At 38.4% G+C, this 12,948-nt stretch overlaps 1 protein-coding gene across 1 annotated transcript in view; it reads left to right on the top strand.

Annotated features, from left to right (window-relative positions):
• KCTD8 (potassium channel tetramerization domain containing 8) overlaps positions 1-11,814 on the top strand; it is a 198,433-nt gene extending 186,619 nt beyond the window's left edge. The window contains exon 2 of the mRNA XM_072774910.1: positions 10,457-11,814. Coding sequence (XP_072631011.1) covers positions 10,457-10,917 — 461 coding nt within the window. The 3' untranslated portion in view covers positions 10,918-11,814. The remainder of the gene's footprint in view (positions 1-10,456) is intronic.
• The last annotated feature ends 1,134 nt before the right edge of the window (positions 11,815-12,948 follow it).

Raw genomic sequence — 12,948 nt, 5'->3', positions numbered from 1 at the left:
CTTTTCAGAGCATATGGCAACATAAACATTTGCTTTAAGGTGGAAAAATCTTAAGTTTGATAGAGTTTTATGGTTAAGGTGTGCTGGTCCCAATAATGGTCACAAGGAACTGAGTTAGAAGGCACAGTCTGCATTTTCATACATTTAGCCTTTTTAACTTATTTCCTGTTAAAATAACTAGACATAATATTATAGTATTGTAAATGATCGAAAGAAATTCTGACACTTGGTCCAGTCAGGCACTTCGATCCCCAATTTTTGTACAGCTGTGTGTCACAGTTCAATCCCATCAGATGAGGAGGACTTGAAGCTCATATAAGTGGTTCTAGTTTTAGTTGGGACTAAACACCATTTTTAGATTCTTGAAGTGGTGTTTCTCAGAGCTTAACTCGGTGTAAGCTCTGAAGCCTGGCAGATGAACCTCTGAATCCCGCCTCTGCCGTTTCCAAATGGGACCCGTCAAATCACGTAACCTCTCTAAGCCTTGGTTTCCTCATGAGTAAACAAGGCGCGATAGGCCCTGACTTTATAGTTATTGTGAGATGTAACCGAGATGGTAGGTATTTGCCTTTAGCGTGGTGCCTGGCCCCTAGTCGGTGTTCAGTAGATGTTTAATGTCACTCTGCTCCTGTACTCACTTGAGTAGCTATGAATGGAGAGAAACGATCCTGGTTGCATAACTAAGTTTGTTTCTAAGCCCATTGTGTCCTTAACTAATGGCTACACAGGAAGAGATGACACACACATGTTGCCATGGGATGGTATGAAACACTTGCTACGACACATCTTGGTGTCTGCATTTGACCATACTTCCATACTACAGTGTGTGTATTGTTGGCTTTGTGTGTGTGTGTGTGTGTGTGTGTGTGTGTGTGTGTGTCTGTTTACCTTGCACCTTTATTTACTTCTTAAAACAGATCTTTTGTCCCAGGTCACAGGAATGGATGAGAAACTCAGTGTAGAGCAATAATAGCATTTTATCCACTCTGGTCACAGGTTCTAAGGTAAGGATGGGGGCCTGTGGACCTGCTAAGTAGAGTAAAAGTAAATCCCTGAGATTTCTTAAATTGTATATATTACTGTTACAGTGATTTGCTCATAAATACACCGATTATATTTTTTCTGCTTAATATAAATTTCCCCAGATTTTCTGATCAATAACTTGAAATGTGCATTAAAAATTTAACTTTATTTTTTTTATTTTTATTTTATTTTATTAAAAAAGTTTTTTTAATTAGAGGTCAATTTGCCAACATATAGCATAACACCCAGTGCTCATCCGCCCAGTGCCCCCCTCAGTGCCCATCATCCAGTCACCCCAACCCTCCACCCACCTCTCTTTCTACTACCCTTTGCTCATTTCTCAGAGTTAAAAAAAATTAACTTTATGCATTTAGCATTAGGTGTTAGAACTCTCCAATGACAATACAGTCAACATGTCACCCAACTTGCTTCAGAAGAGAGGCTTCAGTTACATTTCAAAGTTATACGCATCTAATAAAATATCTAAACAGGTGTATACAAATGATTTTTCTGAAAAGATAGATATTTTATTTGGTCTAAAATACTCGTTTAACAGGTGGAGCTGGCCAGAGGGATTGTGGAGTCAGACACCCAAACTCTGCTGAAACTCCTTTTCTGCTCTTACTTTCTTCTACTGTACCTGCTGCTGGGGGACTTGGTCATTGGCAGTCACATCTGAGAACTTTTGGGCCAGACATGTAAAGACCTGCTTTTTCTGTCCCATCATCAATAGTTTAGTGTTCCAGGGATTACCCTGTTATTAATCGACTCAGATTACTTGTCTCCCAACCCTCATCCTTGCTTTAGATTATGGGGCTGGGTTGGTGAGGTATTAGGATCGACTAGTCTAGGTTATAAATCCATCCCATCGCCTGGGCTGTGGGGTCTGTTACATAAGATGATGGACAGGAGCACCAAAGATATTCTCAGACATACACACACACACACACCCAATAAAGAATTTACTCCATTTATGTAAGTATGCTATCAAAAATCAACCTATAATTTGAAGACAAGAATCCATGTGATATTTAGGATAATATCAATATTTCCAGTTTGGCTTGGATAAGAGAGTGGAAGTAATAGAAAACGAGTTTTGGAGTTTAAATTGGGACTGCACCTTAGTAAGTCTTGTTTACAGGTCTAGAAGATTTGGCTCTGTTGCTGAAAGCCTTGGATATTTTCTGAGAACACGTACTATAATGAGAGCTATATTTCAGTGCCCTGTAGCTGGGATTTTAGTTTGGATAGTAGGTGGTAGCTAATAGAGATGAAAAGATCTCTAGAATTTCAGTAGATTCAGGAAGAGGTGAGAAGGTTATTACGATAGGTTCAATATGAGTTAATGAGAATCCTAAGCTGGGGAGAAGACTAAAATGAGGGGTGAGGGAGACGTCATCAAAGTATGCGCAACGGGATTAGGTGGCTGTCACCTGAGCAGGGAATCAATCGGGGACAGGAATAGAAATAATGAAGACTAAGACTGCAAACCCAGCTGATTATGAAGATTGTGGTGCTTTTATGAAAAAGAAAAATTGTAAAACATCGCAGGAGGAGCTGATTTACAGGGGAAAAAATAATGAGCTCTTTTTTTTTTTTTGGCATATGGTATTTGAAGTTTAGGAAATGTCCAGAAGGCAGTAAATTCAAGGTGCTAGAACTTCACAGAACTATCAGTTGCTAGACTTGCATGTGCAATCAATTATGGATGAGAGACAGTCCTATGATTACATGTATATGTGTGTGTGTACAGACACACGCACGTACACACATGTGTGTATATATATACACTGTGAATATGTGTGTGTATAGTATGTGCGTGAGGGCAGGGGGGTGTAAGTATGCATGTGTCTAGAAAGAGACAGAAAATAATCTTTTGTGGGAATGTTACTGTGTAGAGTGAATTGGGATGTGACATTAGGAGACTATAGACCTCATTCCTGCAAATAATGGTTAATTTTTATAATTAGGGGAAACAGACTAGAAATGATAACTGTTTTCTAAAATCTTAGAGGCTGTTAGTTGGAAGAGAAATAGGATGACAATCTGGCAGAGACTGCAAGAGATGAGATTTTAATAGAGGAACTAGGATCCTGTAATTCAGATCCAACAACCTCCAGTTGTTAAGGATGATATTTTCACTCATATAAGGACCATGACTTAACATCTACCGAGGGCCAGACGTGCGACTAAATCAACTTGTATTAGTTTCCAGTGGTTGCTGTAACAAATTACCATGTTAATAATGGAGGTTCTTTTTGGCGGGGGTGGGGGGGTTGAGGGAGGTTCATTTCTTTTTTAAACAGAGAAATGATGAATGTGCCCCAGAAACCTAGCTCCCATGAGTGAAATGTGGAGGTCGGTTTCAAATGTAGACCTGCTACAGGGTGTCTGTGACTATTTTGCATGTGATCAAGCTTCTGAAGGGACAAGGACCACGTGATACCTTTTCTACTAGAAATATTTAGGTGCAGCAATCCAGTACCATCACGGACGTGACCTAGAGTTCTTCCACAGAGCGAAGAAAATAGGTTTTCCTTGTTATTTATGGTTCGCAAATACCTTTTACTTCTCTTTAAAAGAATAACTCGAAAGGAATAATATAGGGACCTTCCCAAAGGAATATTTAGAGTAACTAGAGAGACTGTAAGCCCCTTCTTATCCTCACTGGCAAGGCTTATCTTCTCCTATGTTTTTTGCTTGTTCTTGTTACAGCTTGTAAGCTTAATTAAACTCGGCTTTATCTTTTTTTTTTAGTTAAAACAAAACAAAAAGAAATTCTGTGGGAATAAAATAATTCCCGATGGGCTTAGACATTTTTTGGTAGGTCATACTAATTTCATTTAATTCAGTTCAACAAAGAGTTGCTGAATCGGTATGAGCCCCAGTCATGGGGGTGGTGCTTCAGGGAATAACAAAGATACAAAAGAAAAACAATCTCTGTACCCTAGTGACTGACCAGTAGGTCGACGTGTGCTTGTGCGTACAGAACAAAGGGATGAAAGTTAAAACTAGTATAGAAATGACTATTATTTAAGATAAAATAGGCTCCATACTTTGAAATGGATTCAAACAAACTGTGATGGGTCATTAAGAGAGCAGGGAGGTTCTATGGAAGGCTTTATGCTGAAAACACCCTTTGACATAGGCTTTGGAGGGTATGGAGCGAGGAAGGAATACAGTCCATGGGGAGGAAAATAGGCAGAGATTAAGTAAGGCATTTACCGGAAACAGCAAGTATACTTGGGCTGTTATATGGGAACCACTACAGAATGGCCTGACATCATCATTGGGGTCACGCTGAGGACAACCCTTAATGCCAAAATGTGATATTCACATTCCATTTCATTCTTCCTGTTTGGAAGGTTTTTGTACAAGTGAGATACTCGATGGATTTAGACTGCAGGAATATTTATTTAGCAACATTGCAAAAATAGTTTGAAGTGGGACCAAAGTGCAGTCAGAGAACTGGTTAAGAGTCACAGTAAGAGGTAATGAGAAACCTGTTATAAGTGGTGGAAATGGGAACAGAAAGGAAGGGATTGATTTAAGAGCCCCAGTAAGGTAGCATTAACAAGACCTGGAAGTAATTGGAAATAAAAAATGATTCCATTGGGTAGCCAAAGGTGACCTTGGAGAAATAACTACTAGGAAGACACAGATGTATAAAATGGAAAGAAGGCCATAAGATTACTTTTGAACTTTTCAACTAAACATATATTTTCTCTGACGGTTTTTCCTAATGCTGCATTACATTTGCTTATTCACTTTATTAGTACATTTGGTTCAGTGACAACACAAATCAGCTCCTGAGCTGAGTGACACAAGGAAACCTAAGACACAGTCCCTGACCTCATGAAAACCATAACCATTCTGAGGAAGATAGGACACCAGATGGTGACTCTGGGACACTTATTTGTATGGGGATGATGAGAGCTTTCTTACCTCTCTGTGGTCATCTTGGTGAATATTTAGTGACATAGGAGGCCGTGAATGTTCATTCAGGAATGATTGATAGAGTAAGTAGTAGATACTACAGAAATTCAGAGGAGTAAAGATCATTTTTTAATTTGGTCAAGCAGTTACTCTGATTAAGCCTTCATGGTAGGGCTATAAAAGTAGTCTCCACCTTCAATGCATTTACAGTTTAGGCCTGGGAGACAGACACACTGTAAATAAATAAGTGCAATCAAAAGTTAACAGATACAAGATGGATCCAAAAAATGCACTAGAGACCACAGCATGTTTATCTTTCCAAATTACAGTTCTTTTATTTTCTTTTTTATTGTCCTTCATTCATAGAAACAAGTAACTAATGATGGTAGAGACTATAGGAAACATAAAAAAGTGAATTCAATTTTTCTCATATAAAAATTCATCTTTATTCAAATATCTTTTTATTCTAAAATGAACTCATCTCCTTTATGATGACTTAAGTTTCAATTTTGGGTGAGAATTTAACTAATGATTTAAAAATTATGCCCATTCCTTATTATGCCATCAGAGTTCGCTCCAACCACAATTTACTCCTGCTCCTTCCTTCTTATCCAATTCGAACTTTACTTACAGGTGTGTTACTGTCACCCTAAGCCTGACCTCCTTGTGTGTGTGCATGTGTGTCCTCTAGTAACTAACACTATGCCTGGTACACAGTAGGTGCTCAACAAATGTTTAGAAAATCAAATAGAGTTTTTTTTTTTTCCCTTTTGACTCAACAGCTTAATACCTGGAGACATGTGGTGCTAATATTTAAGATGGATTGGTTCATTCTGTTCAAGTAGCACATAACCATTCACACACCATTGAATTTAGTGCTATTAAAGGGTAATTTCCCTTCTGGGAATTGTGCCTGTTGCAGATATATTTTACATATTCAGTCTCTTTTATCATCACTAGGCAGGTAAAGAGATTAAAATAAAAGTTTTTTTTTTCAAGTATACAGCTGTACACGTAGACTGCATTTGGAAATGCCTGTGTATCCCAAGAAAAAATATGGAATTACTCTTATTCAACATCCTTACACCCAGACCGACCCAGAAGTCACCTTTCTTCTTTAAAGATGAAAATACTAACATTTGATGTCTGTACTGCAATAGCCACTCAAATGAAATAGTAAAGCTCTAATTTCCTCCTTTTTGTATCAGTGTAATACAACTCAATGGAATTAATTGAAAGCCCTGTTTTGACCGATTTTACAGTTTGGCCCATCATGATACTTTCAATTTGTTTCATTTTGTTTAGTGTCATGTTTTTACTATTGCCTTTAGTTCACACATTTTAATAGCTTGGAAGAGAGCTTTTGTGTTTTATTTCCTCAAATAAGTTCCTTCTAGGGCATGAAAACTTAACACTTCGTAGCCTCTCAAATCTATTGTAGAGAACTTCATGGCAAATTGCTTCAACATATAGTCTCTCCCTTCTCATTACACCTCTGTGACTACGTATTACTATTCTTATTTGATTTTTACTAAAAACCTAAGGCCTAAAGAAGCCAAGAGACACCTGGAACTCACGTGTCCCGTAGGTACCTTGAGTAGAGCCAGAGTGGAAGTATTTGGGTTCTTCCAAGAGTTCTCTCAATCTTCAGATAAATAAATCGGCCACATATGACCAAATAGCACTGGATATTTATGCTGAGTAATAATAGCTAACATTGTGAGCATTTACACACTCCTAAGTGTTCTAGATGCATTAGCTCATTTAATCCTTACCGGGATTCTGTAGAAAGAGAGGCACAAAGAAACTCTCCCAAGGAAAAGACCCCTAGTAAGTTGTTGAGCGAGAGGATGCAAGCCCGGCCAGGCTGCACTGTGTCGCCTTAAATGTCACTCTCATTGCTTGTGCTTCCATGACAGGAACAGGTTTAATGAAACAAACGTAAACTGATAATGCCTTCTAACCTACATTTCCTATCAGGAAGCTTCGAGAAAGTTATCCTTGAGCCCTGTAATTCTTTGAAGTACTTTGATGGCAATTGAATTTGTTTCCACACTCTAAGAAGTAATTTTTAATAATGGTCCCTCTTTAATGTTTTATATTTAATATCTGATTAGAATTTTACTGCCTGGAAAATTTCTTCCTAGTCATTGCATAAGTTAGTGTTACTGAACTTGGTAACATAAATGTTGGCCAACCCCACCAAAAAAAGACCAAATTTTAGAGAGGTCACATGATGAGCACAAAGTGCTTTGTTAAAGTGGCTTAGCCAAGCTCAAACCCAGATCTTCCAAGGCCATTCCCATATTGAATAAAGATGTGAGCATAATAAATGAGCATAGTGTGTGTGTGTGTGCATGTTGTATACTGACTGTTCCTTAAAAAAGTAATAACCTGGGGAGAGGCATGACCTAGTTAGCTGGTCTTCAAGTCTCCTAGGCTAGGCTGTCATTCCCTTGAAATATGATCAACTCCTAGATGAAAGTCCTCGTCTATCTAATGACAAATAGCCAAATGAAAAGATTTAATTGTCCAAATACTTTTTGGAAAGTTTCTAGGTGTACATATGTATTGGGTATTTTAAAATAATTAATTCCTTTTAAAAGTTAACTCTTGAATAAGTAACAGATTTGCTTATTCATTGATTCATTGCTTATTCTAATAATTACTGGTGAGCTTATTTACGTGATGGAAAAAAGCCCAGCTGGTAAGACCACCAAATCACATTTTGTTTTCTTTTCTTAAACTCAATCTGATTCATGCTCTAACTCACAGGGCAAAATGCTTCTAGGAAGAGCATGTAGGTGTATGTATTTTATTCTATTACTAGCTGAAGAGACACACAGAAGTTTCTGACACACAAGCTGTGCCCGTATTTGCTTAACGCTATTTAAATTATTTTTCATCTTGTGCTCAGGGCATTTCATGTGGCTTTGGATCATTGAATGGAATAATGTAAAATTAAAGTTTTAAATTATCCCTGGAAGCCTACAATTAGCAGACATCCTCAAGAAAACTAAGCAACTAGAGTAAATCATTATTTCCTCTGAAGTTATTTATTTTTCTTAAATTTCACATCGTAAAAAACCCATAAATCATTTTATTATTGTATCTTAGCCCCAATTTGAGTGCACTAACTTATCAGTAATTATTTAAAGTATGCCTAATCAAATAGGAATAATAATACATAATATGTTATGCATTATTAAAAATTCTTAACATCAATCAAAAGGAGACTATTTGTTACTCCCAGTGATTTATACAGAGAATTATCATAGTATTCTGTGCATTCGAAAGTGTGGACAAAAAATTAAGTCAAGCAATTTCCTTGAAGTCATAGTATAAACATCTGAGCCTTTTTGGTGTGCTGATGAGAGCCCACCTTGCCTAACAATAGCTTATGAAATAGCAGGAGTGAAAAATAAAGGTGTAGGTTTGTTGTTTCTGGTTAATATCTATACCTATTCTAAGTTCTTAAAAATGTTCCTAAGATGGTAATAAATTCAGGTTCCCACTTCTTTTTTTTTTTTCAGAGTTTAAAGTCTATACTGGGAGATACTGTACATTTTAAATAGTGTATAAAATATCATAAAAATAGCCTGTGAGCTTCACCAGAGCACCTACTATGAGCCTCCTCTAGATCCTAACATGGTACCTGACACTCGGTGACCTCAGCAGAACTCCGTTGGCCAAACCAATCAATGCCTTCTTCCAAGAAGTCTTCCTGGATGTTCTGTGTTATTGCACAGGAGCAATTCATTTCCAACACACGGATGTTACATTCTCCTGTAATGGGCAGTTTCTGCATGTGTGTGTGTTTATTGGGAGGACAGGAGGAAGCTTATTTCCATGAATAAATTGTGATGCCATTAGGCATAATGGTTACAACACATGGACTTTAGATAACTCTGTACCTTCCCTAGCACATATACTTGATAAGCATCTTTCTCCCAGTGAATAAAAACAGAATGAAGCATCTGCTTTCATAGTACCTAACACGTACCCCTTTTCTGTGCTGTCTTCCATTTTGATGTTACTTTTCGGCCTTGGTGTCTCTATCAAATGCTCTATTCCCCTGCCTGTTAACTGAAAGAGATTTCTCATCACTCCATTATCCCTAAATATAAATTGGTTTCCCCAAGTATTTGCAGTTAATCATTTAGTCATTATAGGGAATGAAAACTATAGATTCTTCTGGAGGGATATCTGGTTAAAGTAATGTAGGAGATTGACAGAAAAGGAAAAAAAGCATTCATTTATATCCTATTTTGGAGTAGCCTCCTAGACATCATGCTAGCTTGAGGTCACACCCACAAAAAAGATTAGATAAATAGATGCTGCACCTCCTCCACCACCCTGAGCTCCACATAAACACACATACATGCAAACCCTTCAGCAAACTTAAAATCTCCCAGAGTTGGCCCTGAACATCTGCACATCAGAAAAAAAAAAATCACAATGATACACTCAGTTGTTGATATTTACTATACTAGACCCTTTTGTACAGTATTTCATTTCATCTCAATCCCATGAGGTGAAGTGCTATTACCCCATTTTACAGATGAGAAAGTTGAGGCTTAGAGGAGCCATGCATGTTGCTCAAGGCCACTAGACTATTTGCCAGAGAGCTAGAACTTGATTCCAGATCACTAGGACTTGAAACCCATTTCCTTTTCAATATTGTTGCCCCTAAAATCTGATGCTATTCAAACACTGATCCTACAAGTAACACTGGAGAGGATGAGTAGCACCAGGGTGGGTCCATTAGTCAGGATCTCAGAAGACAGAGAAGGCACATCCAACTGAGTAGGTCGAGAAAAGGTAAACCGACGGTTTACAACCTAGTGGCAGTACCCTCGTGCCAGTTACAGTAGACATGGTTAAGGCCTGGAGGCCTGAGGGTGTGGGCCTCTGGAGTATGGAAAGAGAGGTAGCAAAGGGAGGGAGGTGGGAGGGGAGACGGAGGTGCCAGGCAAGGCTATACCTCTTGGTCCAGGAGTGCGGCCAGGTACAGAGATCCTGGGGGTGGGCTGGGCTGGGGGCATGGTCTTGCCGGTCTTCATCATTGGCTGAATCCAACTGGAAGCCAGAAGACAAGGGAGCTTGAGGACTTACTTTGTGCCCATCAGCTGAGGACAGAGGAATGTTCAGAATGGATTTGGGTTAGGCAGCAAGGAGTGTTAGCAGTACATCTTCTCTGCTCCCCAAGTTATCGATGATCTATTAGGGAACAAATGCTCATTAAGAAAACCTCCTAAACTTGATCATACCCATAATTAATCGGCATGCTGAGTGTTTCAACGTGCGTTAATCGAGGTGGGTGTTGTATTTCATCCCCAAATATAAATAAACTATTGCAACATTCAACACTTTTTTTTTTGAAGATGAATGTTTTTGGTTTAAAATTTAAGAACGATAAAGCTTATTTAGTTTGACCTTCCTACTACTTATTAGTTGTTCTACTCAGTTTTCTTTTTCTCCTTTCTTTTCTTTTTAGGACCACCTCAGAAAATAGTGTCCCCCAAACAAGAACATGAAGATAGGAAACACGACAAAGTGACAGATAAAGGAAGTGAAAGTGGGACTTCCTGTAATGAGCTCTCCACTTCCAGCTGTGACAGCCACTCAGAGGCGAGCACTCCGCAGGACAACCCACCCAGTGCCCAGCAAGCCACAGCTCACCAACCCAACACCTTGACATTGGATCGCCCTTCCAAAAAAGCACCTGTGCAGTGGATGCCCCCGCCAGACAAACGCAGAAACAGTGAACTCTTTCAGACGCTCATCAGCAAGTCCCGGGAAACAAATCTATCCAAAAAGAAAGTCTGTGAGAAGCTTAGTGTGGAAGAAGAAATGAAAAAGTGTATTCAGGATTTTAAAAAAATCCACATTCCAGATTATTTCCCAGAGCGCAAACGCCAGTGGCAATCGGAACTGCTGCAGAAGTATGGGTTATAGTAATTGTCGCGTTCCTGCGGTATGTCGATGACATTCGATGTTTACTACAGTGTCACCACCTGACTATATCCTAACGGTGGTCAGTGTGATTCCTTGCTGCTCTTTCTTTTTGTGAACAGTGGATGTGGGACAGTATTTTCTTTCTCTCCTTTTTTTTTTTTTTTTTGGTTGTTGTTGTTGTTTTAGAAATATGATTTTGAAGGAGAAAAATAAGTGTTTAATCAAAATGGCATATCTGACTCAAACCATTTTTGCAAGAATGAAAGTAAAATGTGCATGATTAAGAAGCTTCAAATCTTGATTTTTGAACTGTGGTCAACTGGATATGTTTGTCATTTCGTGACTCACCAAAAACAAACCATCCTATCACTCCGACTAAAATGACAATATGGGTGAAGCAACATCAAGTAAAATGTTAGATGATGGTTTTGGGACCCCAGTCCAAAACTGTTTAAATGTTAATGCAATAAAACAAGTATTATTTTTGCATGAACACAATGTAACAAATAAATCACAAGACGTAGGGAAGATCTGTTTGTTGCTTGGGAAGAAAATATTACAAAAAATAAAAATAAAAAAATGTTTCAGGCAAAGCCTATAAATGTAAACTGTCTAGGAGGTTGATCTTATTTGTTCTGGATCTGTGATATTTTTGTGTATGTGTACGGTGTTCTGTATGTTAAGATGGTGTAAATATGCCTTATGCTGTTGTGTTATGGCGCTGACATTCATATTAATGCTAGTCATGATTATTTCTGTGAAATGAGTCCTTACATCAGGCTGTGAAAATTGGTATAATGATCCTCTGAAAGATCCTATTATCATGTTAATCAAAATAATCGAGGGAAGTGGTAAAGAGCTTTATGTATTTATTAAAAAAAGGAAAATATATTAGAATTCCTTGATTTCTGTCGACTCTTCTTTGAAAATGCTCAAGTGTCACGTTGTCTTCAAAGTCCCTTTAAAATTCCAAAAGCTGGAGAATGACATGTTCAACCGTGATGTTGAGTTGTTAGACTTTTCACATAATTCGAAATGGACATGGAGTCCGATCCAGATAGCCCTGGGATTGATTAATAAACCCATAACCCACAAGAGAAAAAGACTTCATCTGAGGATGCATCTGAGGATGCGCTGAAGTTTTATTTCAGCTGACAACCAGATTGAAAGCTTCTCCAAGAACAATTGGGGAGTTACCTCTTACAAATTAAGAGACAAAAAAAAAAATGTCAAAAGCAAGCTGAAATGTTAGCCTGAGTGGCAAGAGATTTCTTCCTCGTTCCATATAGGAAAATGAGCTTTCTTACTGTAGGTCACGTAGTTTTTGCCTCACCATCTCTATGGAAAGAAATACATTAATATCACGAAATTGCACTCAAGAAGAGTCTGAGAGAGAAGGTAAAAATATCTTAAGAATGATAGAGATCCTGCTCGGGCTCCCTGCATGGAGCCTGCTTCTCCCTCTGCCTGTGTCTCTGCCTCTCTCTCTCTCTCTCTCTCTCTGTGTCTCTCATGAATAAATAAATAAAATCTTAGAAAAAAAATGACAGAGCTCAATCTTTGTGGTGAGTTGAAACAGAAGCTGAGTAGCACTTGTATCATTTCTCTAGGATGATATAGGGAGGTAAGCACTATTAACTCCAGAATGTTTTCATCTACATACATCTTTAATGTATTCTTAGATTTCTTACTCTCCTATTATACAAAATGCCACCTACCGTGGACTATTAAAGAAAACCCAGATATGTGATTGACCTTGAATTACCTATCAAGGGAAGGAGCTACTCTCAAATTCTGCACTTCCTTTTGGGAAGGCTCGGAGTCTTGCCATGGCCTGATAGTAGCTGCAGAATGCTGGTTAAATAAATAAGGCTTGGGGGTTAGGTTGCCACAGTTCAAATCTCAGCTCTCCTATTTATGACCTGTGTGATCTTAGGGATAATGGGCATAATATTTATAAGAGAAGACTTAAATGAGGTAATGAAGAAGAGCATCCCTACCACACCTGGGGACAGAGGGAAAGGGGGAAGC

This window comes from Canis lupus, chromosome 14 (genome assembly GCF_048164855.1).
Source record: "Canis lupus baileyi chromosome 14, mCanLup2.hap1, whole genome shotgun sequence".
In the NCBI taxonomy this organism is placed as follows: Eukaryota; Metazoa; Chordata; class Mammalia; order Carnivora; family Canidae; genus Canis; species Canis lupus.
Note: the sequence above shows the minus strand (reverse complement) of the source record. Positions and strands in the feature narration are given on the sequence as shown.